This window comes from Ornithorhynchus anatinus, chromosome 7 (genome assembly GCF_004115215.2).
Source record: "Ornithorhynchus anatinus isolate Pmale09 chromosome 7, mOrnAna1.pri.v4, whole genome shotgun sequence".
Taxonomy (NCBI): Eukaryota; Metazoa; Chordata; class Mammalia; order Monotremata; family Ornithorhynchidae; genus Ornithorhynchus; species Ornithorhynchus anatinus.
The window spans coordinates 39,901,267-39,927,636 of NC_041734.1; the positions used below are offsets into that span (position 1 = coordinate 39,901,267).

The window sequence follows — 26,370 nt, forward strand, 5'->3', positions numbered from 1 at the left end:
TACCTTTGAATGAATCTGTTTATTGTTGCATTGTACTTCCCCAATATGCTTGGCACATTAGACGGTGAGCCCATCACCCGAAATGTACATTCCAAGCGCTTAGTACAGTGCTCTGCACATAGAGAAGCAGCGTGGCTCAGTGGAAAGAGCCCAGGCTTGGGAGTCAGAGGTCATGGGTTCTAAACCTGGCTCCGCCACTTGTCAGCTGTGTGACTGTGGGCAAGTCACTTCTCTGTGCCTCAGTTAACTCATTTGTAAAATGGGGATGAGCACTGTGAGCCCCGTGTGGGGCAACCTAATTACCTTGTATCTACCCCAGTGCGTAGAACAGTGCTCGGCACATTGTAAGCGCTTAACAAATACCAACATTATTTTAGTAAGCGCTCAGTAAATACTATTGAATGAATGAATCTGCTTATTGTTGCACTCTACTCCCCCAGTGTGCTTGGCACATAGTGAAGTGCTTACAAATTCATTCTTTCATTCATTCAATAGTATTTATTGAGCGCTTACTATGTGCAGAGCACTGTACTAAGCGCTTGGAACGTACAATTCGGCGACAGATAGAGACAGTCCCTGCCCATTGACAGGCTCGCAGTCTAATTGGGGGAGACGGACAAAAACAAGACAACTTAATCACGATAAATAGAATCAAGGGGATGTACACCTCATTAACAAAATAAATAAGGTAATAAAAATATATACAAATGAGCACAGGGCTGACAATCTTAATCCCAGGACTGAGACCTCTGGGAGACATCCTGTGAGAGGGAGGGGACGGATGAGGGAGAGAGGTTGAGAAACCCTCTCTGTAGTTACAATTGGGGAGATGATCATGGTATCACCTATAAGGGAGCAAATATGCAGCGTGGCTCAGTGGAAAGAGCACGGGCCCAGCTCTGCCACTTGTCGGCTGTGTGACTGTGGGCAAGTCACTTAACTTCTCTGTGCCTCAGTTCCCTCATCTGTAAAATGGGGATTAAGACTGTGAGCTCCATGTGGGACAACCTGATTCCTCTATGTCTACCCCAGCGCTTAGAACAGTGCTCGGCACATAGTAAGCGCTTAACAAATACCAACATTATTATATTTGTTAAGCACTTATTATAATTTTGGTCTTTGTGAAATGCTCACTGTGTGCCAGGCACTGTTCATTCATTCATTCATTCAATAGTATTTACTGAGCGCTTACTATGTGCAGAGCACTGGACTAAGCGCTTGGAATGGACAAATTGGTTACAGATAGACACAGTCCCTGCCCTTTGAGGGGCTTACAGTGTAACGGGGGGGGGGGGGAGTCTCATAATCATGATAATAATAATGCATAACCTCAAACAAACTCCCTGCCCAAGAGGAGCTCCCAGATGTACTTCGAGGGGGGGAGATGGGGAAGTGTTTTTTTTCACAATGGGGCCTGGGGAGGAAATTGCAAGACAACAGTGATTGGGGGCATCATCCCAATGGGAGGGAAATCTCAAGGGGGGGGGAGGAACGAGGCAGCCACGAAGGCCTCCAGCTCGGGGTGGAAACTGGCTCCCAATGCCAGCTCTAAACGGGCTCGGGGAGTTGCAAAAAGCCCCTAAAGAGCAGAGCGCACAGCTCAGTAGGAGCAAGGGTCAGCTCCTCCTCAGGCTGGCTGGCTGGCCTCGCGGAGCATCCTGGGAGTTGTAGTCCGGCCAGCGCGCAGACTCCGTGCGTCCGGGGGCGGCCGGGGGGGGCGGGCGGACTACAACTCCCAGGGGGCAGCGCGCCCGCCCCACGTGCCGCTGCCAGCTCTCCCTGCATGTGGCTCCGAGCCGCTCTCAGCCCGGAGCTGCCCGTCTGCAACGCGGCTCTCTGCTCGGGGTGGGAGGCTTGCTCGGGCAGCATGAGCTGAGAGGAGGGTGCAATCCCTGCTCCGGTGCAGCCCCAGCTCCCGTGCCACCTCAGCTCCGGTGCCACCTCGGCTCCGGTGCAGCCCCGGCTCCGGGTGCCACCTCAGCTCCGGTGCAACCCCAGCTCCGGTGCAACCCTGGGGGGGGGGGGGTCGTGGTGGCATTGCAGGACTGGCACCTGCCCTTCCCTGCAAAGGAGAGAAGGGTCGCGTTGCAGAGCTGGCATCCAGGTGAGAGCGGGACCCACCTACCTAATGCCCTCCCTCCTCCCAACTCCCTCTCTTCCCCTCTTCAAAGCCCTACTGAGAGCTCGCCTCCTCCAGGAGGCCTTCCCAGACTGAGCTTCCCCTTTTCCCTCTCCTTTCCCCCCTTCCCCTTAGTTTCCCTGTGCTTTTCATCCCCTCCCCTCAACACTGTGCTTATTTGTACGTATTTTTATTACCCTATTCATTTTGTTAATGAGGTGCCCATCCCCTGGATTCTATTGATCTTGATGATGTTGTCTTGTTTTTGTCCGTCTGTCTCCCCCAATTAGACTGTGAGCCCGTCACTGGGCAGGAATGGTCTCTATCTGTTGCCAAATTGTATATTCCAAGCGCTTAGTACAGTGCCCTGCACATAGCGCTTAGTAAATACTATTGAATGAATAGTGCAGCTCCGCCGGCCAGGGGCAACCTTTGGGCAGCCCCTTGGTTACCTTCGCATCTGTCCTTCTGCCAACCGGTGGTGCCCACCGAGTTGTGTTGGTGTGAATTTCTTTGTGCACTTGTGCAGGCCCAGTTAAGGCGGAGGGGATTTGGGGCCCTGTTCAGGGTGCAGTGTTGCATCACGCTGCAGCATGGCCAGCAGAGAGGCTGGACCCTGGCAGGGAAGGTAAGCGCTCAGTACAGTGCCCTGCACACAGTAAGCGCTCAGTAAATACGACTGACTGAATGAAGATGCCTCTGCTGTGAATTGGGACCGAACAGTTTGGGTGAAAGCAGAATTTCTGAACAGTTTGAGGACCAGTCCCCCATTGCATAATTGAGTGAGCATGTGTGTAGGCAGAGGAGATCTGGGTTTGATGCATGAACTTGGGCCCAGGAGGTTTGCCAAAGCGTTTGCCTATTTCTGTTTCGTTAACGAATGTCTCAAAATGTGCTTCGTCTCTGAGTGGAACTTGCCATTCGCGGGTTTCTTGGTGGTGGGTTTTGTCTGTATTTCCAGTATTTCTAAGGAAGCTAATTCTCTTGTGATTTAGGTTGGCTCCGCAGGTGCGTATCAGTGGATTGCCTCGACAATTCAGGCATCAGAGTCTAACTTTGTACAAAAAAAAAGTAATAATAATAATGTTGGTATATGTTAAGTGCTTACTATGTGCCAAGCACTGTTCTGAGCACTGGGGGAGATACAACCATCAGGTTGTCCCACCTGGGACTCACAGTCGTAATCCCCCTTTTACAGATGAGGGAACTGAGGCCCAGAGAAGTGAAGTGACTTGCCCAAAGTCATACAGCTGACAAGTGGCAGAGCCGGGATTAGAACTCACGACTTCCGACTCCCAAGCCCGTGCGCTTTCCACTAAGTAGTTTTTGGGGACTATAAAAGAGGAAAAACAGCTATCATTTTTTCCCCCATAAATTCTTAAAATGGAAATAATTTGTCCTATTACCATTTACCCCAAACTTTTCCCTCAAGAATCCTTTAGGTTGCTGCATAAATTTTGCACACAATCCTTTTCTTCATCTTCACAGAATCTCCACTACCTTATTCTTCCCCTAGGATTACTTGCTTATGTTACTTTTAAATGACTTCCTTCCAGAGTCTACTTTCATTAAAAGGACATGCAGAATATTGGACCTCATGTTACAACTTTGCAGCCACTTGATATTAGGTATAACTGAGCCCTTTATAACCTGCAGTCTTTTGTAGGAGAGAAAGAACATATCTTTTGAGTGGAATAAACAGTATGTACCGTATGTTTGCATGGGTCCAAGAAGTTGTTTGTAAACTCATTTTGTGTGAAAAATGAACTTTTTGCCCATAAAGTGGGGAGAAAGGGAATCCCTGCTAAAGTATCGCTTTGTTACAAAAGCTGATTTAGGTGGGCATCTGCTGCAGAAGTTAAGTGCTTGACACATAGTAAGTGCTTAACAAATACCATCATTATTATTATTATTATTATCACTCTTGAACCTTGGTGGTTGAAGGAGATTGCCCATGGAGTTCCCAGTTGTGGTGTACCGGGCTCAGCTCCAGGCTCAACCTTTCCATTTCTTCGGCATTTGGGGAACGTTGATTTTACAATGCCGCTGATTGCTCTTCTGTTTTTATGTATACAACTCAGTTGCTTGTAATAATAATTTATAATAATAATTGTGGTATTTAAGGCTTATTATGTTCCAGACACTCTACTAAGCATTAGAGTGGATACAAGAAAATCAGGTTGTACACAGTCCCTGCCCCACATGGGGCTCACAGTCTCAATCCCCATTTTACAGATGAGGTAACTGAGACAAGTAGTCAGTCCATCGTATTTATCGAGCGCTTACTGTGGGCAGAGTACTAAGCGCTTCGGAGAGTACAGTATAACAATAAGCAGATACAGTCCCTGTTTTCAACGAGCTTGCAGTCTAGGGGGAGAATACAAGACGGGATACAGGGTAATCAGGTTGTCCCACATGAGGCTCACAGTTAATCTCCATTTTACAGATGAGGTCACTGAGGCACAGAGAAGTGAAGTGACTTGCCCATAGTCACACAGCTGACAAGTAGCAGGGCCAGGATTTGAACCCATGACCCCTGACTCCCAAGCCTGGGCTCTTTCCACTGAGCCATGCTGCTTCTCTAACCAAGATGGCTATGAAGGGAGGCACGCCAGTGGTCATTTGGGCAGGTCAGAAGCAAATTGTGTAGCCGCACAACTGTCAGTAGAATAACTTCTGAAAATTTCATGAGAAACCTAAACTCTAGACTTATTTCTTCCTTCTAGGGTTATCCCCATTGTAAAGTTGGGAAAACTAATTCCAAGGAAGATTGGTGGAGCTATTTCAAGAGAGAGTAGAATTGGGTAAAAATCAGACTGTCTCCTCTCTCTCCAGGAAACCAGGTAATAGATTTCTAATATTTCACCTTGTCCAGCACTTAGACTAATAGTTAGGTCTGGACCAGCTGGCCTAGTGGAAAGAGCTCAGGCCTGGGAGTCAGAAGGATGTGGGTTCTGGGTTCCAGCTCTGCCACCTGTCAGCTGTTTGATCTTGGGCAAGTCACTTAGCTTGTCTGTGCCTCAGGTCCCTCATCTGGAAAACGGAGATGAAGACTGTGAGCCCCTGGTGGGACAAGGGCTGTGTCCAACTTGATTAATTTATATCTAGCCCAGCTCTTAGAACAGTGCCTGGCATATAGTAAACGCTTTACAAATAGCATCCAAAAAAAAAAATAGAAGCATGAACCAAGCTCTATGTCAGTGAAACAGCCCCTTGGTAATACTTATAAAAGGGAGAGGGAAATAATATTTGATTTCGTTGAGGACCCCTGCCTGAATTTCTGCAGCCTCCCTGGTTTTTTTCACTCTAAATGGGACTGATTTTCGAGGCTGGTTTAATTTTACAACTGGACTTTCAGCTTTCACTTAGGTAGAGGTCTGCAGATCTGGCCTTGTTGAACCTGTTGTGCCAACTTTGCAGTTTGGAGACTAGCAGTAACCTAGAATACTGCAGTTTCAGGCATAAACCATGGGCCAGAGCATTAAAATGAGAAACATAACAGAGTTAAATTATTGCAGACACCTTCCCTCCTTAGTTAATAATTAGTAGCGAATCGTGAAGGATTCTGATTTCCAGTACAGAAGTAGGGGGTGAAAACTTGGCTGGCTGTGACAGGAGTGTGAGAGAACTCAAATGAAAACTTCCAGAAACGAGGCTTTCCTGATAGGATATGTATATTTTTTTAAGGATATCCAAAAGCCTCATCCTGCTGTGCCGCTGTCACAAATGTTTGTGGAACAATTTCTGAAAAGTGACAAGTGCATTCTCGCCTGCACAGTTCATGTGATAAGTAGTTCCAGGAAACTCGATTAGCTCCCCACCGCTTAACCACCCCAGCGTTTAATACAGTGCCTGGTGCATAGTAAGTGTTTAACAGACACCACAGTTAATATGAGTTGGATGCATTGTGGCCTAATGGAAAGAGCTTGGGCTTGGGGCTGAGAGGCCTTGGGTTCTAATCCCTGCTCTGCCACTTCTCCTTGGGCAAATCATTTAACTTCTTTGTGCATCAGTTTCCTCATCTGCAGAATGGGGATTCGGTACCTATTTGGGACCTGATTATCTTGTATCTACCCAGCAATTAGTACAGTGCTTGGTATATAGTAAGCACTTAAAAATACCATAATTATTGAGACAATTTGTGTCAGTTGTTAGGGGCTTATTTTTGTTGATAGTGTAATTCAGAGGAGAAGGAATGGGAGAAAAAGTCTTTATTAAATAGTTTCTCTCTACTTACCTCATTTAGCCCTAAAGATCAAATGTAAAACTGCTTTGACACTGTTCAGCTTCAGGGTGTTAGTTTTTTTCATGCACATTCATCCTCAAGACAGCATATTGGGAAACATTGCGGCCTGGTGGAAAGAGCATGGCCTGGAAGTCAGAGGACCTGGGTTCTAATGCCAGCTCTTCCCCTTGCATGCTGTGTGACCTTGAATAATAATAATGATGATGGTTTTTGTTAAGCGCTTACTATGTGCAAAGCACTGTTCTAAGCCCTGGGGGATACAAGGTGATCAGGTCGACCCATGTGGGGCTCACAGTCTTAATCCCCATTTTACAGATGAGGTAACTGAGGCACAGAGAAGTGAAATGACTTGCCCAAAGTCACACAGCTGACAAGTGGTGGTGCCGGGATTAGAACCCATGACCTCTGACTCCCAAGCCCGTGCTCTTTCTACTGAGCCACACTGCTCAAGTCACTTAACTTCTGTGCCTCAGTTTCCTCATCTGTAAAATGGGGATTAAATCCTATTTCCTTCTACTTAAACTCTTTGTGGGACAGGGATTGTGTCCAATCTGATTATCTTGTATCTGCCCCTGGATTTAGTACAAGTGCTCAGTATATAATACCGTAAATACCAGAATTGTGATTATTATATGGTCACTTTTGTGACTCCGAGGCCAGAGAGTGATGCCAGGAGCAGTTAAACCAGTGAATATGGACGCATTTGCTGTGGGTAATGCCTGCTGGTTTTTACGTAGTTTTTTCGTGTTCAAATAATGAGGGACATTTGCTCGCCACTTAATGCCAGTCGGAATTCTTGTTGGCTCTCAACAGAGTCCGGGGAGATGTGACTGTAAGAATGAGACTGAACTACCCTATTTTATCCTCATCATATGTTTAGCAAACTTCCAAGATGTACCTGGGGTGGAAATGGGTACAGTGGGTGGAGGGTGAAGGAGACAGGCGAAGGATGCCTAGGTCTGAATTCCTATTAGACAGAGCGCCTGCAACGTAACCAGGCCTACTATGGGTTAAGATGTGGTAATATAGAAGAAATAGAAGCATGATAATAGAAAAGCATTGTTACCTAGTGGATAGAGCCCAGGCCAGGGAGTCAGAAGGACCTGGGTTCTAATCCCAGCCCCACCACTGGCTTGCTGTGTGACTTTTGGCAATCACTTAACTTCTCTGTGACTGGGGTACTTCTTGACTATAAGCTTGTTGTAAGGAAATGTCTACCAATTTCATTCGATTGTATTTATCGAGTGCTTACTCTGTGCAGAGCACTGTACTCAGCGCTTGGGACAGTATAGTACAGCAATAAACACACGTTCCCTGCCCACAACGAGTTTACAGTCTAGGGGATTCTGTTCTACTGGGCTCTCCCAAATGCTTAGTAAAGCCCTCTGCACAAAGTAAGCACTCAATAAATTCCATTGATTGTGGGCAAGTCACTTAACTTCTCTGTGCCTCAGTTACCTCATCTGTAAAATGGGGATTAAGACTGTGAGCCCCACGTGGGACAACCTGATTCCCCTGTGTCTACCCCAGCGCTTAGAACAGTGCTCTGCACATAGTAAGCGCTTAACAAATACCAACATTATTATTGATTGATTGATAGAAGCCTTACCTCTTGGTCAGTGGTGCATTTTATGTTTTAGCATAAGATACCAACCACTGGAGGTAGCATTTAGAACCCCGAGGAATGGCTGGAGGGCTGATTGCTATTGTTCAGGGTTCAAACACATTTCGTGGGTGATTGAGGGAAGAGGTGATGTGTTCTATTGGAGAACCTGTCCTTTTTACCCACTGAGTGTTAACAAAAGCCCAGTTTGCTCAGGGATTTCAGTTCCTGCCCCATAAATAATACATTCCCTATGTGAAACAATGCTCATTGCCTTATTATTATTATGGTATTTGTTAAGCGCTTACTATGTGTCAGGCACTATTTTAAGTGCTGATCGTAATGAATGGTATCTTGAAACAAGTGATCACTGTATCTAGAAAGAAGTGATCACTCTCCCTATCCCGGAAGCTGTCTAAAAGGAGGCCTAGTTAGAAGAAGCCCCAGGAAGAGCTGGATCTGATTTTAGATCACTCAATCAGTGGCGTTTATTGAGCACTTAGAGCACTTTACTGAGTGCTTGGGAGAAAACAAAACAGCAGAGTTGGTAGACGTATTCCCTTCCCACAAGGAGCTTAGCGTCTCTTTGGGGAGGCAGACATTAAAATAAATAAAATAAAATAAATGGTGCCCTGGAGCTAAGGGTGGGGTGACTATCAAGTGCTTAAAGGGTACAAATCCAAGGGCATAGGCGACACAGAAGGGAGAGAGAGTAGGGGAAATGACGGCTCTTAGGCAAGACCTCTTGGAGATGTGATTTCACTGAAGCTTTAAAGGTGGGGAGGGTGGTGGTCTGTCATATGTGGAGAGGGGAAGGAGTTCCAAGCCAGAGGGAGGAAATGGGCAAGGAGTTGGCAGCAAGATCGATGAGATTGAGGTACAGTGAGTAAACTGGTATTAGAGGAGTGAAGGGTGTGGGCTGGGTCATGTAGTGGAGCGGTGAAGTATGGTCAGAGGGGGTGAGCTGATTGAGTGTTTTAAAGCTGATTTTAAGGAGTTCGTGTTTGTGGAGGTGGATGAACAACCGCTAGACGTTCTGGAGGAGTAGGGTGACTCCCTTGTGGGGCTCACAGCCCAAGTAGGAGGGAGAACAGGTATTTAATCCGCATTTTACAGCTGAAGAAACTGAGGCATAGAGAAGCCAAGTGACTTCACACAACAAGCAACTGGCAGAGTCAGGACTAGAATCCAGGTCTTCTGACTACCAGGCTCCTCGTGCTCTTCCCACTAGACCAAGCCGCTTCCCTCATATTTCCCCTACTCCCTCTCCTTTCTGCGTCGCCTTTGTACTTGAATCTGTAGCCTTTAAACACTTGATATTCACCCCACTCTCTCTGTACCAAGCACTTGGGAGCATTCACTAAAGAAAAGGACACTTTTCATGCCCTCTCAAATAGCTTATAAGCTAATAGGCTCTTCTCTGCAGGATGGCCTATATCTCCTACTTACACAGAAGAGCTGAGGTCATTATATCTGATGTCAAGTCAGCCTGAAATGCAGGCCAAAGGGAACATGCCCATTCTGGTCATGTAGGCAGGGAAAGTGTCTACTAACTGTGTAGCATTGTACACTCCCAAGTGCTCAGTACAAGGCTCTGCACATGGTAACTGCTCAATAATATCTGTGGATCAATGAGATTGAGTTACAGTGAGTTGGTTTTGCGGTAGGCAAAAGCTAGAGAAGCAGCAAGGCTTAGAGAAAGAAGCATGGGCCTGGGAGTCAGAGGGCCCGGGTTCAAATCCTTGCTGCTTATCTGCTATGTGACCCTGGACAAGTCAGTTAACATCTCTGTGACTCAGTTACCCCAAGCATAAAGTGGGGATTAAGATGTGTGGGACCAATGTGAGTATTATTGTGAGGGACAGGGACTGTGTCCAACCTGACCATATTGTTTGTACCCCAACACTTAGTATGGTACATGGTAAGCACTTAAATACCGTAAAAAAAATACCGCTGCTGTTGTTGCTGAGCCGTGCGACCCTTTCAGAATTCAAGGTCTCAGCCGAAATGCTGAAACAAGGCATTCCACAGACTCAGCAGTCTTCTGAGAGAAAAAACAAAAATCCAGCTGTGGACTCCCCTGCAGTGAGCTCTTTGACCAGGATGGGGAAATCACGTAGACTCTGCTTATTTTCTTCATGTAGGATAGAGTGGCAGAGACTGCATGAGCCATGTTTTTGAGATTTGGCCCACGTCCGTTTGGCAAATGGGCATTGACCTGTTGGAGTGTTGAATTTTAAAGTGTGCCTACAGAGTAAAGTCAATATTTAAAGAAAGCGTGGCCTTTTATAGGTTGCTCTAAGGCCAGGAGTCTGGTCAGTCCAGGAGGGCCCCATTGAGAAACTGGTTGGCTTTAGTTTCGACTTCATTTGTGATGGAAATGGGCTGGCCAGTCATCCGTCAGTTCATGGGCAGCCCGTAAAAATGACCTAAAATTGGTCATCTCCCTAATGCCCGGAATTAGATTTTAAAATCCCAAAATGTGGGCATCCATCACATTGGCAGAGCAACACAGGGCATCACGTCTGTTGCTGAATTGTACATTCCAAGCGCTTAGTACAGTGCTCTGCACATAGTAAGCACTCAATAAATACTATTGAATGAATCAAGTTTCCCTGCACTGTGGCTTGGGCTGTGCTTCTTGGGACCCATGCTTATTTGCTCTAAGAGCCTCCAAGAGCAGGGCTCCATCAGGCACAAGAAAAGAAAACTCCATCTCCAGAAGGGCAGAAGAGCAAGCTGCCCCTCTTCTCTCCTCCCCGTATCACATTGATATCTTCTCCTGCCCCCCCAAGAACGACTCTTGGGGTCCAAATAGATGGACCCACCTGTGGTGTCTCTGAGGCTGTCTTGGGGTCCAGATTATGACTTTGCAGATAGATCATCTGGGGATCAAATTGACAGTCCTCAAGCCCCTGGGTGCCACTCCCCCCTCCCCCCGGTCACCATTGTACCCTCCCAAGTGTTCACTCATTCAGTTGTATTTATCGAGCGCTTACTGTATGCAGAGCACTGTACTAAGTGCTTTGAAAGTACAATTTGACAACAGAGACAATCCCTACCCAACAATGGGCTCATGCTCTGCGCACAGTGGGTGCTCAATAAATACGATTGAGTGATTGAATGAATGAATTGGGGACTGGAGATTTGTCAGGGAGGGGATGATGGGGTGATGCCATCAGGATTCTTGCCTTAGGCCTTGGTGCCTCCTAGTTAGGTGGTCCTGGCCCCCTGCCTTGGGAATCTCCAGATCCATCTCTCTGGACCACTGGCCATTCCCTGGCCAAGGGAGGTATTGGGGTACAGTGGCAGGCGACCAGGGCTCTCACTCCGGCCCTGCCACTGACCTGCTGGGTGACCACCAGCACGATTGAACTCTCTGGGCCTCAGTGTCCTCGTCTTGTGTCCACCTGAGTATTGGCACTTCCACGTGGAACTGCTGGACTGGAGCGTGTCATCTCAGCCGTAGAAGACAGATGTGAGAAATGAAATGTGTACTCCTGTGCTGACAAGGTTCTGAAAAATGCGCCTGGAAAAATTACTAGAGCAGTGTCTGATATAGCCTGATTGGATCAATGAATGACCACAAGAAACAGAATGTTTGGGGTGCTAATGTGGCTATGTAAAATGAAATTACTGTTGGGTGTGTAAAAACGTTAAATATTCAGTTTTTTTAATATTGAGCCAGCAGGTAAAATCATGCCCATTAAAATAGTCAGTAAATTATGTTCACACCCTTTGTGAAATCATTCTCAGCAGTTGGCAACCTTGACTGGATACACTCCAAGAATGAGTTGTAACTGGCCGCTTCAGCCCCATTCATTCCTTCAATCAATCGCTGGTATTTATTGAGCTCTTATTGTGTGCAGAACACTGTATTAATTGCTTGACAGAATAAAGCAGAGTTGGCAGGCACACATTCCTTATCCACCAAGGAGCTTACTATCTAGTAAGGGGCACAGACAACAAAATTAATTACAGATGGGAAACAATACCAGGATATGTATATACGTGGTCTGGGAGTGGGTATCGTAGCAAGTGCTAAGGAGTATGAACTTCCATTGCTTAGTGCAGTAAGTGCTTAACAAATAGTAAGTGCTTAACAAATACCTCTGGTAAAAAACAAAAACCACAAGCTCATAGATGTCACAGAAAGGAATGATTCTAGGGTGGGGAGGTGAGAGATTAGTAGGGAAGACTTTCTTGAGCAGATATGATTTTTATGAGGCTTTGAGGATGCAGAGAAAAGGTGGTCTGTCAGATATGAAGAGGGAGGAGGTCCAGCCAGGAGAGAGGGAGTTAGAAATGGGTAGAAAGGGAGAGATGAGATAGAGGCACAGTAAGTAGATCGTGTTAGATGAGCAGAATTTGCAGACTGGCTTTATAGTAGAAGATGAGTAAGGTTAAGTAGGAAGAAGAGAGCTTATTAGGTGCCTTAAAGCTGATGGTTAGGAATTTCTCTTTGATGTGAAGATGGATGGACAATCATTAGAGGTTTATGAGGAGTGGAGAGATGTGTGCAGAACAAATATTTGGAAAAATGATCTGAACAGCAAAGTGAGACTTAGGCAGGAGACGGGGAGATTAGTGAGGAGGCTGTTGCAGAAGTCAGGAGAGGCTATGATAGCAGTTTGGATGGAGAGGAAAGAGCGGATTCTAGAGATGCTGCTGCAGATTCTAGATGATCTATCTAGAGAAGATAGAGCATACAGGATTTGGTGTCTGATGGAATATGCAGGGTGAAAGAGAAATTATGTCAAGAATAATGCCGAGGTTTCAGACTTGTGAATCAGAGAGGATGGTGGTGTCTACAGTGTCAGGAAAGTCATCCTCGTCATTATCAGTGATATTTATTGAGTGCTTACTCTGTGCATAGCACTCTTCTAAGTGTTTGGGAGAGTATAGTACAACAGAGTTGGCAGGTACGTTCTGTGCCCACAATGAGCTTGCAGTCTAGAGGAGGAGTCAGACATTAATATAAACAAATAATAATAAGTAATTTATAATATAAAATTTAAAGATATGTACTCTCTTTAAAGTCAGAGGGAGGAGAGGGCTTGAGGGGGAATCATTCATTTACTGAGCGCTTACTGTGTGCAGAGCACTGTACTGAGCCCTTGGGGAAAATACAGTGTCTGTTTTGGACATGTTAAGTTTGAGATGTCAGCTGGACATCCAAGTAGAAATGTCCTAAAGGCAGAAGGAAATGCAAAGCTGCAGAAGAGGAAAGAGGTTGGGTCTGACTAGGTAGATTTGGAAGTTCTCAATCAATCCCTGGGGCTATTCCTTCATATTTATTGAGCACTTACTGTGTGCAGAACACTGTACTAAGCACGTAGGAGAGTACAATACAACAACAAACAGTCCCATTCCCTGCCCACAAAGAGTTTACAGTCTGTGGGACAGAGAGACAGATATCAATACAAATAAGTAAAATTGCAGATATGTACTTAAGTGCTCTGCGCTGGGAGGGGAGGAGAGCAAAGGGAGAAAGTCAGGGCGACGCAGAAGGGAAAGTGGGGCTTAGTCTGGGAAGGCCTCTTGGAATGAGAGGCTCCAGTAAGGCTTACTGAGCACTCTCTGTGTGCAGAGCACTGTATTAAGTGCTTGGGAGAGCAAATTACAATAGAGTTGGTAGATAGGATTCCTGCCCACAGGCGCTTACAAACTAGAAAAGGAGCATCAACCTAGAGGTGCTTGTTGAGGTCCTGGGAGCAGATGAGTTCTGTGAAGGAGCAGGTGTAGATAGAGAATGACACAGATCCAGAACAAAACTGCTCTGGAGGAGAGGGGCAGGTGATGGGCAGGCTGGCGAGTGACCCAAGCTCGCTGGTGATGGGCCAGCTGCTGGCCCAGCCCAGCCTCGATGGCTCCGGTCCCGAGGATCTCTGGGCTGGGCTTGGTCAGTAGTTTTTCATTAGGTCTCCCCCTCTAGACTGTAAGCTCACTGTGGGCAGGGAATGTATCTGTTAAATTGTTATATTGTACTTTTGCAAGTGCTTAGTAGAGTGTTCTGTACACAGTAAGTCTCAATAAATACGATTGATTGAGTGGCTGACCAGGTCTCCTTCATTTACCTCGGATCGGAGCTGAATATGTCCGTAAAAGCCCACGGTGCCTCAGTTACCTCATCTGTAAAATGGGGATGAAGAGCCCTACGTGGGACAGCTTGATTACCTTGTATCTACCCTAGCACTTAGAACAGTGCTTGGCACATAGTAAGCGCTTAACAAATACCATCATTATTATTTTTATTATTAAATAGCGTGAGTTTGGCCAAACGGGTGGCACTGCTCGTGATTGACGGCAGTCCGTATCGAAATTATAAGTGCTGTTAGGTGACTCTCTTCTTTTTCCCTTAGCCTCTGGATCAGGCTTCTTAAAACTACCGAGAAACAAACCATGGGAAATGACTCAGAAGACAAGATGACATTCTGAAGCTTGGCCTGACATGGTTAAGTTGCTGACACAAGGTAATTTATTTCTCTGATTAAGAGCTGAACATTGCTGGCCCTGGGGATTAGGTGTGTTTGCGTGGTTTGGTATATCTAGAGGTAGATCTAGTTACCTCAAGTACTTAAGTGACCTTCTCATGTAGATGCAGAGATTGTTTGGTGATCCTGCCTAGTGGCTTCATTTTCCCCAAGGCAAGCAGAGCGATTCCGGCGTCCAAAAAGGTACATTTGAAGCTGTTGCTGCATCTCTGAAAGAGTAAACTGGAAGCAGTATTTCTTTATAGAAGAGCCAATCTCTTATCCCCTGCTTTCGTCAGTCTCCCTCTTTCCTTGCCATCCCTCAACTCCTGGAAGACTTTGGGTTCTAATGCTCTGAATCACCTGTATTTGAACTGATTGTGGGGATTGGTGGATGGGGCAGAGAGTAAATTGTTGCTGAATTCTCAACTACCTGTAATTTAAAAAAAAACACTCTATGATGGGCCCCTGGACATTCATATATAAGACGCATTTGAATTTAATTTGCTTTAATAGGGTGCAGTGATGGGATGGGTGGAGAGAGAGAAATGCAAGAAGCAATTTTAATTTTAAAATGTCACAGTGGAGCTGTTTTTTGGACCTTTTCAGTCCCTTAAACATCTCTGAATCCTGCTCTCCTTGGCTTTATTCCATGCTGCCTTTACCTCCCTCAGCTCTAATTCTGTCTTGATTTCTTGAGTTCTAAACCCCTGTTGCAGAGTCCTTTAGCTTGTGTTTGTTTAGGTTGCTTTTAAGGCCTTGATTGTTGTGCTACTAAAAAAATGGATTCAAGCAGGGAAATTAGGGAAGGTGTTCAAAGGCTGGACTTGGCAAACTATAATGCCAAAGACAGACCTGCAGACATAATCTCTAAAGATTGTCCTCTTGTTCTTGGAGATGAATGGCTTTGTTTAGTGATTGTTTGAGATACCTTTCCCACCTGGCTAGGGGAGGGAGAGCTTCCTTGTAAGATTAGGGTTCAGTCCTTGTAGATGGTTGGGAAGACAATAAACCCTGCTGGGTTGTTTCCTCTGGGCCATTTTCTCAGCTTATAAATGGAGTCCTAAGAAAATGCTTTAATTTTATTCGTAGTGGGACAGATTCCTTTCTTTAGTTTAGCCTCATTCTTAGAGTGAAGGCGTTTTTCGTGGTTGCTATAACTCCAAATCAGCATACAACTTGTCTGGTACAGTCCCACTCTAGACAGTCAGCTCCATGTAGGGCAGGGATGTCTACCAACTCTGTACTTAAGTGCTTCGTACAGTACCCCGCACATAGTAAGCACTCAATAATTGATTGGTTATGTCGGTGTTCTCAAGATACTGATGATGGTGGTGGTGGAGAAGAGAGTATTGAATTCATCCCTTAGCCTGACCTCAGTGTTGTTGGGAATAACTGCCCTCCAGAAGTGATTTGCCTGCAGAGAGCACTTCTCTGATTTGGGAATAGTGGTTAACCATGCACAAAAGAGAATGAACCCAACGAAGGGAGATAGAATTCTTCCTTTTTGAACAGAAAATGGTAGGGAACCCATAATAGTGCTTTCTGTGAGAAACTACCAATGAACAGTGGAGCACCAAGTGTCTCTATTACTCAATCAACTGTATTTATTGAGCACTTATTGGGTGCAGAGCACTGTACTAAGTGCTTGGGTGAGTAATAATAATAATAATTATGGTATTTGTTAAGCTTTTACTATATGCCAAGCATTTTTCTGATACAAGGTAATCAGGTTGTCCCACATGGTGCTCACAGTCTTCATCCCCATTTTACAGTTGAGGGAACTGAGGCCCAGAGAAGTGAAGTGACTTGCCCAAGGTCACACAGCAGACAAGTGGCAGAGCCAGGATTAGAACCCATGACCTTCTGACTCCCAGGCCTCTGCTCTATCCACTACACCATGCTGCTTCTCACAATAGAGCAACAACACAGAGTTGTATATTCATTCAGTCGTATTTATTGAACACTTACTGTGTGCAGAGCACTGTACTAAGCGCTTGGAAAATACACTTCAACAACAAATAGAAACAATCCCTACCCAACAAGGAGCTCACAGTCTACCACACAGTTTAGACACATTTCCTGCCTGCATTGAGCTTACAGTCTCGAGGGGGAGACGGACATTAATACAGATAAAATACGGATCTGAACATAATTGTCTAGGGCCTCTAAGAAGAAATCAATTCAGAAGACATCTGAATCTGAGTCTGCCTTCAATCTTGGTGTTTTTGGCCTGGGGAAAGTGCAGGAAGCCTGGAAGGGGTTTAACGATCTGGCTGACGGTCTTTAGCGAGGCAAACTAGGACTCCTGGGCAGAACCCAGATGCGTCGGGAGTCATTGTTGGTCAGTGTGTGGGTGGGGACAGTGGTGTTCCTGCTGACCCAGATTTGGCTGAAGGCAGACAAGGAGAGGGCACCTCTTCGCTTCCATCTCCTGCTGCGTTTTGTCTTGGGTGCTGCCAGGGAGCCTCAGAGAAGTGCACTGAATAAAAATGACTCAATACCATCAGTTCTTTGAAGGAAGAAGAATTGGGAGTCACATGCTGCTTATTTTGTGCTCAGAGAGGGTAGGAGGAGAGTGATTCTGTGACGCCTACTACCAAGCAAACTACTTTCCTCCCTAATAATAATATTTGTGGCATTTAAGTGCTTAATATGGGCCAAGCACTGTGTTAAGTGCTGGGATAGATACAATACAATCAGATCAGACAGTTCCTGCTGCACATATGGCTTATGATCTAAGGGAAACTGAAGCACAGAGCAGTTAGGTGACTTACCTAAGGTCACAGATCAGGCAATCCAGTCTCATGTTCAAAAGCTGTTCTGGTCTGGGATGCCGGGAACTGTTTTTAAAAAATAACTGCCCTCCCTTCAGCAGACACAAGAGCACATTACTTTCTAGACAGCGTTGGTAAGCAGTAGTATCAAACAAGTAATGATATTCATTGAGGGCTTACTATGTGCAGAGCAATGAACTAAGCACTTGGGAGACTATAACCAAATTGGTAGATATGCTCCCCGCCCACAAGGAGCAAGGACTGGGAGTCAGGATCCCTGGATTTTAGTCACACCTCTTCTACTGTTCAGTTGTGTGATCTTGACCACAGTTCCCTATCTGTAAACTGGGGATAAAATAGATTTTAAACAGGTATGGGACAGGGACTGTGTCCAGTCTTAAACACTCTATCTCTATCCCTTCACTTAGCACAAAATAAGTACTTGCTAAGTGCCCCTGTTTCCGAAAAGTATCTGTAAGCCCCATCTCTTCTTTTGCTGTTTAGATGCGAAACCTTGTCGCCCCTCCTCACTATTACCTCCTCCCTGCTGGACTGTTCAGACCAAGCCAGATCTTTCAGAAGTGTTTTTGTAGGAAGGAACTCATTGGGTTTGGCCTTAAGTGAATCATTACCGAATCAGTCAATCAGTGGCATTTATTGAGTGCAAAGCACTACACTAAGCACTTGGGAAAGTACAATTTAAGAGTTGCTAGACATGTTCCCTGCCCACAAGGAGCATTATTTACCCCACCCTCAGCTCCACAGCCCTTACATATGTATTTGTAATTTATTTTAATGTCTGTCTCCCCCTCTAGACTATGAGCCCTTTGTACTCGTAGAACAGTGCTTGGCACATAATAAGCGCCTAAATACCATCACTATTGTTACTCTCCTACTGCTTGGGAGAGTACAATGTAATAATAACAAATGCCACAATTATTATTAGTATTATTACACTGTATTCTCTCCAGCCCCCTCTGAGGATCACACCTGAAGGGTTTCCAGTAGTCTTCCAGACTCGGCTACGAGAAGGACAGTCAAGTTGACTGCGCGGAAGAAGGCAATGTTAAACCACTTTATTTGTACCAAGAAAACTGTGGATACACTACCAGAACGATTGCAGGTAGAGATGGGGTGTTTTGGGAGAGATGTGTCCAGATGAAGTCACTGTGGGTCAGAGATGACTGGACAGCATAAGACAAGACTTTCCCAAGCAATGAGGACAGTGCTCTGCACAGAGTAAGTCCTCAGTAAATACAGTTGACTGATTGATTGATCGAGACCATGCCAAATCTTTCAGAAGTATTCTGGCGGGAAGGATCTCACTGGGTTTTCGGTAGGAGTATCATTATCCAGTCAATCTGTAGAGTTTATTGAATGCTTACTGCGTGCAGGGCACTGTACTGAGCACTTGGGAAAGTTCAGTATCGAACCTTTGGGTAGTCCAGTACCTCTGCTGTAGGATAATTATCTGAGACCAGGAAATCACTGTTATCACAGCCTGGAAAGGGAAGGGCTGGTGGCTGTGTCATCTGAAACCTGACTCCAAAATTCCATAATTGGTTGTCAACAACACAACAATCACAATGAAGTGCCAGCTTACAGCACATTGGAACCTGAATTTCTCTGAGTTTTCAAGGAATGCCAATGTCTGACAGCCACCGGCATCACCACCCATCATCGGTAAAATATATTCAGATAGCATCCTCTCCCTTTAAAGGGCATTTGGGCTACTCTTTAAAAAAAAAACAACAACAAACTGCTGGAATATCCTCCTCCTTGAATGACCAGCTAGTTATCGATCAGTCATATTTATTGAGTGCTTACTTGTGTGCAGAGCACTGTAGTAAACACTTGAGAGAGTATAATATAGCAGAGTTGGTAGGCACATTAGAGTTAGTTAGAATTGCTGTGCAGTCTTAGAGCTGGGTGAGGTGTCTCGAATCTTCAATCCACATTTAAAATGGCATTAAATGGCAGTGGAGAATCACCAGCGATAAGGTGAGCGGGTCTGTATCAGAGGGGTGCTTATTGAGTAACTCACTGCCAAAGTGTGCAGAGAGTGAGTGGCATCAGGCTCCCCAAGCTGCTCCTGCCCAATGAGGTGAAGCGGGACAACTCCCAGCCAGGAGGGCAGAAGGACAACTTTCATATTCTTCTGGGAAGTAGCGGCGGACAGACCGACCGACCTGCTCCACAGCCACCAGATGTGGGGAGGCTCCTTTTGAGCAAAGGTGTGGGGTAGCCTGTGGGTCTCAAGAAGCAGATTTGCAAATAGGGTCAGGTTTTCAGAGAGAGAGCGCTAGTTGCAAAGTAGTGCTCTTTATTGTTATTATTTTTATGGTATTTATTAAGCGCTTACATTATGCCAGGCACTGTTCTGTACTCATTGGGCACTCAGTAAGAACACTCGATTGATTCATTGAGAAGCAGCAGAGAAGCAGCGTGGCTTAGTGGAAAGAGCATGGGCTTTGGAGTCAGAGGTCATGGGTTCAAATCCCGGCTCGGCCACTTGTCAGCTGTGTGACTTTGGGCAAGTCACTTAACTTCTCGGTGCCTCAGTTACCTCATCTGTAAAATGGGGATTAAGACTGTGAGCCCCACGTGGGACAACCTGATTCCCTTGTGCCTACCCCAGCGCTTAGAACAGTGCTCGGCACATAGTAAGCGCTTAACAACTTGTTCATCCCAAGCGCTTAGTACAGTGCTCTGCACATAGTAACTGCTCAATAAATACTATTGAATGAACAAATACCAACATTATTATTATTATTATTCATCGATTCAGTTATATTGAGCCCGTACTGTGGGCAGAGCACTATACTAAGCGCTTGGGAGAGTACAGTATAACAATAAGCAGTCACATTAGAGAAGCAGCGTGTCTCAGTGGAAGGAGCCCGAGCTTGGGAGCCAGAGGTCATGGGTTCAAATCCCGGCTCTGCCCCTTGTCAGCTGTGTGACTGTGGGCAAGTCACTTCACTTCTCTGTGCGTCAGTTCCCTCATCTGTACAATGGGGATGAAGACTGTGAGCCTCACGTGGGGCAACCTGATGACCCTGTATCTCCCCCAGCGCTTAGAACAGTGCTCTGCACATAGTAAGCACTTAACAAATGCCAACATTATTATTTTCTGTCCACAATGAGCCTGCAGTCTAGATTGAAGGCAAGGGATAGTCTTAGTGTGGACAGGGTTCTTGGTCATTCAACAGTTTTCAGCCACAGGTAGTGATCGCCCCAGGAACAACATTTCCAGTGCAAATCACCAACTGTGTGTGTGTGTGTATGTGTGTAAGTAAGTAAATAGATGGGAAAGCATTGAATATCAAATGAACTCCAGGGCTGCATTTGAGCCTACAGAGAGTGTAGTTATTACCAGGTACTTTTATGGAGACTGAATCAGCAGGAAGATAATGCTTTGTGATAACTGAAGCATGCATGTGTTCACTTGATGTTTGATTTGGACCCGTCAAGAAAGACAGAAGGGAAGGCTTGACCTGTTAATAGATCTGTTTAAAGTCCACTCTCGCTCAGTTACATCAGCACAGACCTTTGTACACAAAGCAACTCTTGCTCTGTTTCCCCAGTCTTTTGACCTGTGAAACTCCAAAGGCAAAGGGAGTTGCCAGAGTTTCTTTTAACCTCGGGTTCAGTGCGTGTATTGATCAGGACTGTGCCACAACCATTTCATTGTCAGAAGCCTCCGTTTCCAGTCGAACGTGATCTACAACTTTTCTCATCCTAAAACCCGACCTCCAAATGGTCTGTCATCCTGATTTCCGAGAGCTCTGACGAAGGCAGTGCTGAGTTTGGAGGTTTGAACTGGCTTTATTTTTAAAGTCACTCCAGAGAAGATGTCCTCCCCCACCCCAGAATTTGAGGTTGATTATCTGCCCTTCATTTTTTAAATTTTTATCTATTTTTTGAGAAAAACGGAGAGGCAACTTAGTTGGCCTATATGGATCTTCTGGAGGCGGGGTGATGTGTCTGCTGGCGGTGTATCAACAAAGGAATGTGTTCTAACAACTGCTTGGGTTTTTTTCCTAGAATTCCAGGTCGTCTCCATGTTGATCACAGACTCCAGTCGAGCAGAGGGCTTGGATTGGTTTTGATCTCTTCCTTCCTTCTAAGATACACGAAGTCCGTACCACAATGACTAACGACAGCGAGGACTCGGAAAAGTCGGCCACTGACCCCACCGCCGGCCGGGAGCAGCAGTCCTGGAAGTTCTTGGTGTTCTTCCTCTGCTTCTACGGCTTTATGAATCAGATACGGCCCGGCGAAAGCTTCATCACCCCCTACTTACTGTCCCAGAACTTCACCCGGGAACAGGTGAGATTGCTTGGGACAAAAATGCTATGATGCTTTGGACCCGAGAAGCACAGGCCTGGGAGTCGGAAGTTCATGGGTTCTATTTTCGGCTCCACCATGGGTCTGCTGTGTGGCCTTGGGTAAGTCACTTCACTTCTCTGTGCCTCACTTACCTCCTCTGTAAAATGGGGGTTAAGTCTATGAGGTCCATGCGGGACAGGGACTGTGTCCAACCCGATTCGCTTGTATACACCCAAGCGCTCACTACAGTGCCTGGCCCATAGTCAGTGCTTTGTAAACACCCCTCAAGACTGGCAGGATCGGAGTCACTGACTCTGGGTGGGATGATGCCATTTCCTTTTCCTAGAATGGCTGCAGAGCCATTTCCATCCACTGCGTGAGCCGGATGGGCAGCCAGGCCAGTTCCACTGGCCCGTACACTTAGGAGAAGGAGGCCAGGAGAGTTATTCTGTAGTGCCCCTCCCTGAAGACGGAGCTGAAGCCGAGAAAGGGATCTGGGAAGAGGTAGAGGGGCCAGGTGGGAAGAAGAAGACGACAATGACTCCTTTCTACCATCTTGAAGGCAGGGTGAGTGTGCCTGGGACGCCGACTCTTCTTGTCCTTCTCTCTCTCTTTCTCTGTCTCCCTCCCCCTCCCACCGGGTCCGATCCATGATCCAGTATTCTCTCCAATAGAGACAGGAGGGTGCTTGGAGGAGTTATGTGGTGGTTGACCTCTTGGCATCAGTCCTTCCCAGTATTCTCATTTTTCATCTCGCAGCGCCTTCAGCAGTTAATCATATTTATTGATCGTGCACTGTGTCCCGAGCACTGTACTGAGCACTTGAGAGAGTACAGTATGACAGAGTTGGTAGACACGTTCTCTGCTCTCAATGAGGGCAGCGTGGCCATGAGAAGCAGGGTGGTCTAATGGATAGAGCACAGGCCTGGGAGTCTGAGGACCCGGATTCTAATCCTGGGTCCGCCAGTTGTCTGCTATGCATATCCTCGGGCACATCATTTAACTTTTCTGAGCCCGTCACTTCATTCGTAAAATGGGGATTAAGACTGTGAGCCCCATGTGAGATACGGACTGTGTCCAACCTGTTTAGCTTTCATCTACCCCAGCGTTTAGTACAGTGCTTGGCGCATAGTAATCGCTTAACAAATGCCATAAAAAAAAGCCATCTTACTGTCTGCCTTTCAGCACTCATGGATCCATCGTATTCATTTATTATTGATTTATTTAAAAAGTCATGTGAATTACATAGCTCACTATTTAACTGTTTCATATTCATGCATTTATGTGTGCTTGTCTCACCTCGTTAGATGGCTAGCTTTTCCAGGGCAGAGATTACTCCTTTTAATAATAATAATAATTTTGGTATCTGTTAAGCGCTTACTATGTGCCAAGCACTGTTCTAAGCGCTGGGTAGATACAAGGTAATCAGGTTGTCTCATCTGGGGCTCACAGTCTTAATCCCCATTTTCCAGATGAAGTAACTGAGGCACAGAGAAGTTAAGTGACTTGCCCAAAATCATACAGCTGATAAGTGGCAGAGCCAGGATTAGAACCCATGACCTCTGACTTTCAAGCCCATGATCTTTCCACTGAGCTATGCTGCTTTTTACTTTTCCTGCCTGTCCTGAAAGAGAAAGCACATGGGACTGTTGCCAATATCATTTTCATTTTGCGCCCACCAGCACTCCTGAGAGAGCAAGTCTCTTTCTCTCTGTCTCTCTGTCTGCTTTCATTGACAAGGAAGCTGGGACAGGTTTCAAAGCAAATAAGCAATAGGGCTGAAATTAGAACTCTAAGGCCTTGAGTATCTGGCCTCTGCCCCCATGACTTGCCCCAGGCTGTTCTCTTCTCCCCCCGCAAACTGAAGAAAACTGAGAAGATGTATTCATTATCTCTTGTGTGTCTCTGCGATGAGAGGATAAAAGGGGACTCTTATTCCTCCAGAAGCTCTAGCTCCTGTTCACCGACACATACAAGAGGCAAAGTTAATAATATTGGTAATAATCATAATAATGGCACTTAAGCACTTAGTACCCGCCAAGCACTGTTTTAAGCACTGGGGTCGATATAAGCAGATCAGGTTGGACAAAGTCCCTGTCCCACTTGGGGCTCACACTCTTAATTCCCATTTTACAGATGAGGGAACTGAGTTCAGAGAAGTTAAATGACTTTTCCAAGGACACAGAGCAGACGTGTGGCAGAGCCAGGATTAGAACGCAGGGCCTTCTGACTCCCAGATCTGTGCTCTATCCACCGAGCCATGCTGCTTCTCATACTTGGGGCTCTAAACCATGAGTTGTGTTTTCATTTATGTCCTTGACTTTCGCTTATCAGCACCATGCTACCCTCAGGGAAAATTATGGTATTTATTAAACATTTACCATGTCCTACTCACTGGGACAGACGATCCAGTGGGGCTCACAGTCTGAGGGAAAGAGGGAGAGTATGAGGAACAAGGCATAGAGAGGTTAATTGACTTGCCCAAGGATACACCCAGCCAGCAACAGCACAGAAGGAATTAGAATTTAGCCACTGGGCCAAGGTGCCTCGTATGAGATCTCGTTCACACCCTGGGGATTTTTCCTTACAGCCATAACCAGGCTATTTTGGGAATGTTGCATCAGTGACGTACGGGCACGTGAGAGCAGCCGTGTCTATATGGGGCATTCCGAGAGGCAAATGGAAAAAAACATTTTACCGAATGTAAACATTGAGACAGATGATCCCCGTTGGTCGTCGCGATCTCTCACATGTTGGCCACTCAACCAGTGATAGGAGGATTTAAGACTAGGGGAGTTTTATTGCTACCCAGTGCAGAAAACCTGAGCTCCAGCAGACCGTGTTTGCTAAGAGATTTTGACCTTGATTGGCCTGGCAGTTCTGATTGTGAGCTGTTGCCGTCGATGCCGAGGGTTTGCTCTTTTTTTTATCGCCCCCTCAGCCTTCCTGGACTCTGAGAGCCACCCTGAATGCTCCTCCAGGCCAGAAGCTGGGAAGGGGATGGGAAAGGTGAAATTTGCCACGGTCAGGCAGATCGGGGGCAGTTTCAGAGGTGCCCTGTCACCCAGCACGATCCCCTGTACCTTTTTGAGTTTTCTGCCTGACGGAAGTGTTACCCCCCGTAGGGTTGACCAAAATGCCAGATAATTAAAGGGAGTTGTATTAATTCATGGAGGAGAAGCCCGTTAAGGGGTCACCAGAAGGAAGGTTAGGATCGATCAATCAGTCAATCAGTGGTATTTATTAAGTGCTAACTCTGTGCAGGGCACACTGTACTAGCACCTGGGAGAAGCAGCGTGGCCAAGTGAAAAGAACACAGGCCTGAGAGTCAGAAGACTTGGGTTTTAATCCTGGCTCTGCCACCTGTCTGCTGGGAGGCCTTTGCCAAGTCACTTCACTTCTCTGTCCCTCAGTTTTCTCATCTGTAAAATGGGGAATCAGTACCTGTCCATCCTCCGCCTAAGAATGTGTGGGACAGGGACTGTTTAGACCTGACCATCGTGTACCTACCTCAGCAGTCAGTACAGTGCCTGGCATGTAGTAGGCACTTAAATACCATGGTTACTGTTATTGAGAGAGTCCAGTACAGTAGAACTTGGAGACATGATCCCTGCTCTCAAGGAGTTTACGGTTAAACTGGGGAAACAGACATGAAAATGAAAATACAGCTAAGAGAAGCAACCCGATACAAGGAGATGTACGTAAGTGCTCCACAGGATGAAGCAGGAGTATCCAAGTTACTAGAAAGTCAGTCATATTTACTGAGCACTTACTGTGTGCAGAGCACTGTACTAAGCATTTGGGAGAGTACAATATAACTGACACATTCCCTGCCCACACGAGCTTACAGTCCAGAGGGGGAGATCGACATTAAATAAATTTCAGGTATGTACGTAAGTGCTTTGGAGATGGGATGGGGGATAAATAAAGGGAGCAAATCAGGGTGATGCAGAAAGGAGTTGAAGAAAAGGGAAGGAGGGCTTAGGGAAGGCCTCTTGGAGGAGATGGGCCTTCAATAAGGCCTTGAGGTGGGAGAGAGTAAATGTCTGTTGGCTGTGAGGAAGGGAGGGCATTCCAGGCCAAAGGCAGGATGTGGACAAGAGAATGGCGGTGAGATAGACAAGATCGAGGCAGAGTGAGAAGTTTGGCATTAGAGCAGTGAAGTGTGCGATCTGGGTTGAGGTAGGAAGGGGCAAGGTGATTGAGTGCTTTAAAATAGATAATGTGGTATTTGTTGAGCGCTTACTAGGTGCCAAGCACCGTTCTAAGCGCTGGGGTAGATGCGAGGTAATCAGGTTGTCCCATATGGGGCTCACAGTCTTAATCCCCATTTTACAGATGAGGTAACTGAGGCACAGAGAAGTGAAGTGATTTGCCCAAAGTCACACAGCTGGCAAGGGGCAGAGCTGGGATTAGAACCCATGACCTCTGACTCCCAAGCCTGGGCTCTTTCCATTGAGCCTCGCTGCTTCTCTAATGGTAAGGTGTTTCTGTTTGATGCGGAGGTGGATGGGCAGCCACAGGAGGTTCTTGAAGAGTGGAGAAACGTGGCCTCAGTGTTTTTGTAGAAAAATGGACCCGAGCAGCAGACCGAAGTATGGACTGGAGTGGAGAGAAATAGAAGGCTGGTGCATGGGAGAAGCAGTAGGAAGGGAAAATGTTGGTATTTGTTAAGCGCGTACTATGTGCAGAGCACTGTTCTAAGCTCTGGGGTAGGTACAGGCTAATCAGATTGTCCCAAGTGAGGCTCACAGTCTTAATCCCCATTTTCCAGATGAGGTAACTGAGGCACAGAGAAGTGAAGTGACTTGCCCACAGTCACA

At 46.2% G+C, this 26,370-nt stretch overlaps 1 protein-coding gene across 6 annotated transcripts in view; it reads left to right on the plus strand.

Annotated features, from left to right (window-relative positions):
* The first annotated feature begins 1,768 nt into the window (after nt 1–1,768).
* The window catches only part of SLC19A1 (solute carrier family 19 member 1), a 39,998-nt gene continuing 15,396 nt past the window's right edge, over nt 1,769–26,370 (plus strand). Inside the window, exons 1-4 of one of the 6 annotated variants that reach the window (XM_029069308.2) lie at nt 1,769–2,104; nt 4,846–4,962; nt 14,331–14,441; nt 21,263–21,547. In XM_029069308.2, the coding sequence (XP_028925141.1) occupies nt 21,368–21,547 (180 nt within the window). In that variant the 5' untranslated portion in view covers nt 1,769–2,104; nt 4,846–4,962; nt 14,331–14,441; nt 21,263–21,367. Of the gene's footprint in view, nt 2,105–4,845; nt 4,963–14,330; nt 14,442–14,566; nt 14,646–18,189; nt 18,342–20,860; nt 21,097–21,262; nt 21,548–26,370 lie in introns of those variants that run through there. The other 5 variants (XM_029069309.2, XM_039912548.1, XM_029069307.2 and 2 more) reach the window with 5 other exon arrangements.